Raw genomic sequence first — 5,747 nt, 5'->3', positions numbered from 1 at the left:
TTTTTTTGTGTTTTTGATATAGAGTGCAAGACAGTAAATAAAGTAAAGCTAGCAACTAATTTTTTTGTGTTTTGATATAATGCAGCAAACAAAGTAGTAAATAAAATAAAGCAAGACAAAAACAAAGTAAAGAGATTGGATTGTGGAGACTCCCCTTGCAGCGTGTCTTGATCTCCCCGAGCAACGGCGCCGGAAATTTGCTTGATGCGTGTAGCCGACACGTCCGTTGGGAACCCCAAGAGAAAGGTGTGATGCGCACAGCGGCAAGTTTCCCTCGATAAGAAACCAAGGTTTAATCGAACCGAGTAGGAGTCAAGAAGCACGTTGAAGGTTGATGGCGGCGGGATGTAGTGCGGCGCAACACCGGAGATTCCGGCGCCAACGTGGAACCCGCACAACAAAACCAAGGTACTTTGCCCCAACGAAACAGTGAGGTTGTCAATCTCACCGGCTTGCTGTAACAAAGGATTAACCGTATTGTGTGGAAGATGATTGTTTGCAAGAAAACGAGTAAAGAACAAGTATTGCAGCAGATTTGTATTTCGAGTATAAAAGAATGGATCTGGGGTCCACGGTTCACTAGAGGTGTCTCTCCCATAAGATAAAAGCATGTTGGGTGAACAAATTACGGTCGGGCAATTGACAAATAGAGAGGGCATAACAATGCACATACATGTCATGATAAATATAGTGAGATTTAATTGGGCATTACGACAAAGTACATAGACCGCCATCCAACATGCATCTATGCCTAAAAAGTCCACCTTCGGAGTTATCGTCCGAACCCCCTCCGGTATTAAGTTGCTAACAACGAGACAATTGCATTAAGTATTGCGCGTAATGTAATCAATAACTACATCCTCGGACATAGCATCAATGTTTTATCCCTGGTGGCAACAGCACATCCATAACCTTAGAGGTTCTTGTCACTCCTCCAGATTCACGGAGACATGAACCCATTATCGAGCATAAATACTCCCTCTTGGAGTTACTAGCATCAACTTGGCCAGAGCCTCTACTAATAACGGAGAGCATGCAAGATCTTAAACAACACATAGGTAATAACTTGATAATTAACATAACATAGTATTCTCTATCCATCGGATCCCGACAAACACAACATATAGCATTACGGATAGATGATCTTGATCATGTTAGGCAGCTCACAAGATCCAACAATGAAGCACAATGAGAGAAGACAACCATCTAGCTACTGCTATGGACCCATAGTCCAGGGTGAACTACTCACTCATCACTCCGGAGGCGACCATGGCGGTGAAGAGTCCTCCGGGAGATGAATCCCCTCTCCGGCGGGGTGCCGGAGGAGATCTCCTGAATCCCCCGAGATGGGATTAGCGGCGGCGGCGTCTCCGGAAGGTTTTCCGTATCGTGGCTCTCGGTACTGGGGGTTTCGCGACGGAGGCTATTTGTAGGCGGAAGGGCAGGTAAAGAGGCGGCACGAGGGGCCCACACCACAGGCCGGCGCGGCCAGGGCACTGGCCGCGCCGCCCTGTTGTGTCGCCACCTCGTGGCCCCACTTCGACTCTCCTTCGGTCTTACGGAAGCTTCGTGGCAAAATAGGACCCCGGGCGTTGATTTCGTCCAATTCCGAGAATATTTCGTTACTAGGATTTACGAAACCAAAAACAGCAGAAAACGACAACTGACTCTTCGGCATCTTGTTAATAGGTTAGTTCCAGAAAATGCACGAATATGACATAAAGTGTGCATAAAACATGTAGATATCATCAATAATGTGGCATGTAACATAAGAAATTATCGATACGTCGGAGACGTATCATTCGTTTAAAATCATTAAGACGGTGGGCAAACGTGCATACGGGCTCCAACTGCCAGTCGGAACCTTGCTGGTTTTCCATGTCAGTCACTTGAAGAAGAACATTGACACAAAAGCAGTCCCTTCATCAAAACTAGCACTGATCACTGTTGATGGTAAGATCAAGTTCTTCCCAGTAACCATGTTGCAGCGTCGGAAGGTACCACGAAGCGCGGGTGATTATGATGTAGCAGTGCTCAGTGGTTGATACACTAGGAGGGCATGGCAGAGGATGAAGCAACCTGGGAAGACACGGGCTTCATCGTGAAGACGTTCCCTTCATTCAAGCCTTGGGGTCTTGCCTAAAGGGGGGATGGGGGTCATTGTCAGGATCGACAACCCTGAAGCCAGTGGCAAGGTAACACCTTTAGTTATCCAATGGCCAAGACTATGGTTCCGTCATCCAACAGTGAAGAATTGTGTTTACTTTTGAACTGCTTTAATTCGCGCGCTAAGCGTAAGTATTGGTTGTAATAATAATCTTTGAAGTAAGTGTGCTCCTGCTCTTGTTGCCTAAAAGGGCACGAGAGGAAGGATAGGAGGCACGGATAATACAAACCCTAATATTTTCTACGTGTTCTCCTACTTTTCCTTAGTTGCTAGTTGTGAGCCGCCGGAGCTCCTTCCCAAATCCCCTGTTTCTTTATCGATCTCATGTTGGCATCCACATGATCCTACCAATGATTCACCTATACTAGCCCGCGGCTTCCGCTTGCGCTCCCATACGACAGATTGATCTTTCCGTGCAGGATCAGCATAAGCTTGCTTAGTTAACTTGTCCTGACCACCGCAATAACTTCAGTACAGTCCGTTCAGACGTTGCATCAAACTAGCTAGAGGCAGGACACCGAGTAGAGGCGCGAGGAAGACCATATGGCTGATGGGCATGCCAATGTCCAATTCAGATACTGTCAAATTTCAGTGTTGATATATTTTCTCTATCTATAGTATGGTACAACTGGTCATGCATGGTGATGCTTGTGGCGCGTCACCCCGTGTTTTTTCTACCGTTAAATTGAATGTTTTTTAAATCTAAATTGAGTGTTGATATGTGGATATCAATGCACTCACGGGATATTAATTTTGGTGTTAACCGGAAAATAATGGACTGTATGTATATATTTTTGCATGTATATGTATATTTGTTTCAGCAAATGCATTAGATGGGGTGAAGAAGTAGTTGCATGTTGCGATATATAACAAAAGATTTGTCACCACGTCGTCGAGAACTACACACATTCTTATTATTCAGTGAAAACGTGCAGACACTTAGCTCGTATATAATAGAAGCACATTAAATAAAGCATGCATTGCACATAGGCAATTATAGTTACAATATCTCTATTGTCCGGCAAACATGACTGAGATGGGGCTCCTCACAGTGTGCTTGTCGGACACCCATCGGAGCGCGCCCTGCACCACCATGGAAGCACTGCCCTTCGTCGGCCATATGGTCACCGTGTAAGTGTTCACCTGGTTCGCCTTGGTGAAATGTAATGATGCAGGCACGACGCTGATGTTGATATCATGTTCTTGCAGGTCAAACCGAGCGTAGTATACCGCTGGCACCTCTCCGACGTTCTTCACCGTGCGTTCCACCAAAATCGGAGTTGTTGATTTCCACGATGGCGGAAATATGACGGAGATGGATGGGTAGTTCAACATGCGTTCCGGGATCACCTTGATGTCCGAACAGTCTACCACTCTACGCGCGATCACCGAGACATTCTTGTTGTTCCTGTACAAGCCACAGAGGAAGCCAATGTAGTCGGCAGGTGTAATGTCGTATACTAGACCGGGGTCCATGGCCTTCTCTGGGTTGACATGGCCGGCACCAATAGTGAATAAGTCGGCAGCCATATTTTGCTCGTTGAGTATTGGCATGCCGGAGCCGGAGCGGTCGGTGTTGTCAGCGCTTGTCATGATGGCCGACTTGATCTCTGCCGGCGACCACTCCGGGTGCTTGCTCTTGATCAACGCGGCGATACCGCTGAGGTGTGGTGTAGACATTGACGTTCCGGACTGAAAGCTGAATGTCGGCCCGGTTTGTTCTCCCAGCGACGGTGGGCCTTCCTGGAATGGCCAGGCCGCGAGTACGTTCACGCCAGGGCCCGTGATGTCCGGCTTGAGAATTCCGGGGTTCAGCGTGCTGGGCCCGCGAGAGGAGAAGGAAGTGATTATTGGGGCAGGGGACGCGCCGAGGACCGTGCCTCCGAAGGTGATTTGCGCCACCGGGCTCGCCGTCGACTTGATGTAGCTCAGGATTGCCGCACCGGCGGCGTGGCTGACATGCGACGCCGGGAGGACGTGCAGGTCGGCTTGGGTGCTGAAGCCATCAATGAACTGGTTGGTCAGAATCATGCCAACGCCTCCGGCTCTCAGCACCTCGGCACCTTTCGCAAGCCTCGGCACGTCGTTGCCACGCTCACAGAGCACTATCTTGCCCTTGACGTTGAAGCCGTCCAGGGAGCCGTTGCCGCAAAATTTGGCGTCAGGTGTCGAGCTCGAGCCCGCGAAGACCAGCGGGTACAAGACGGTCGCCGAGAAATCTGGCTGGTACACTGACTCGCCATCCAAGGTGAGTCCGTTCCCAAGGCGCACGGTGCTGCGGATTAAACGGTCCACGGTGCTCGCGGCGACGGTGAGCATCCAGGGCGCCTCGTTCTCCATCGTGGTGTAGTTCGGTCCGGAGTTGCCAGCCGACATGCTGACGAACAGTCCCTTCTCTGCGGCGGCGAACGTGCCGACGGCCAAGCTGTCCTCGTGGAACGGCACCGAAGTACCTCCAAGGGATATGGAGAGTATGTCGCAGCCGTCAGACACGGCGGCGTCGATGCCAGCGAGCATATCGGCACTGTTGCAGTCCTCCAGGCCGCACACCTTGTACATTGCAACGTGAGCACGGGGTGCTATCCCGGACGCAGTGCCCCTGCCCTGTCCAAGCACCTGAGCGCCTGGCACGACTGCTCCCGCCGCCGTGCTTGCGGTGTGCGTGCCGTGCCCGCTCTCGTCGATCGGCGACGGCGGCGTGCCGCTAGAGGAGGTGCCGTTTCCAGAAGCGACGGCAGTGTGGAAAACGCGAGCACCGATGAGCTTGTTGTTGCACACAGAGCGACCATTGAAGTCGCACCTCCCCTTCCACTTAGCCGGCGGCGGCGGCATACCATCGCCGCTGAAGGAAGGGTGGTCGGGAGTGACGCCGCTGTCGAGTACCCCGATGATGACGCCGTCGCCAGATCCCAAGGAATTGTTCCTCGTGCCCTGCTGGGAATTCAGCCCGAGGAACTGTGGCGTGTGCGTCGTGTGCAGCTTGTATACCCGGTTCGGCACCGCGGCGACGAACCCGGGCAGGGCAGACATCGCCTCGACCTCCCGCTGCGTCAGCCGGGCCGCGAAGCCGCTGGCGACGTGGTGGTACGCGTGGAGGAGACGGCCATGGTCGGGGAGGAACGACTGGTACAACGCCTTCCGGTCGTCCGGCGTCTCCAGCATGTGGTTGGCCTGCGGTTGCACGTGGACGATGAACGTGTTGTACTCGTCGCTGGCGCCCTCCACGGAGGTAAGGGCGAGGAGGAGGAACTGAAGGAGGGAGAGGAAGGAGACCCTGAAGCTTGCCATGGTTAGGTTGCTCTGTTGATCTGATGTGCTGTGTGCGTGCTCCTGCATTGGCATTTATACATGCTGGTTCCGTACAGATAATTAGATTATTCTAGATCACCATTGCTGCAGCTGGCAATGGCCGGGTGTATGATTTCCGGTGGCGATTGGAGCTTTGGAAGGTGGTTGCGCGCGCGTGGAAGACAATACCGGGTCAGGAACATGCATGGATTTGGTCGCTTGCGAATATCCGTGTTGGCCGTGTCCAAATTACAAAACAAGCACACAGTTAATTAGTTTAGTATTTTCCATC

The 5,747-nt window shown here is 51.5% G+C and overlaps 1 protein-coding gene across 1 annotated transcript; it reads right to left on the bottom strand.

Moving 5' to 3' along the window:
* Nucleotides 1-3,178: 3,178 nt before the first annotated feature.
* LOC124707004 (subtilisin-like protease) lies at nt 3,179-5,455 on the bottom strand. The gene has a single exon (XM_047238668.1). It carries the CDS (start codon nt 5,453-5,455, stop codon nt 3,179-3,181), a length of 2,277 nt encoding a protein of 758 aa, XP_047094624.1.
* Between the last annotated feature and the right edge of the window lie 292 nt (nt 5,456-5,747).

This window comes from Lolium rigidum, chromosome 4 (assembly GCF_022539505.1).
Source record: "Lolium rigidum isolate FL_2022 chromosome 4, APGP_CSIRO_Lrig_0.1, whole genome shotgun sequence".
Lineage (NCBI taxonomy): Eukaryota > Viridiplantae > Streptophyta > Magnoliopsida > Poales > Poaceae > Lolium > Lolium rigidum.
The sequence above is the reverse complement of the archived record's forward strand: the minus strand, read 5'-3'. Positions and strand labels throughout refer to the sequence as shown.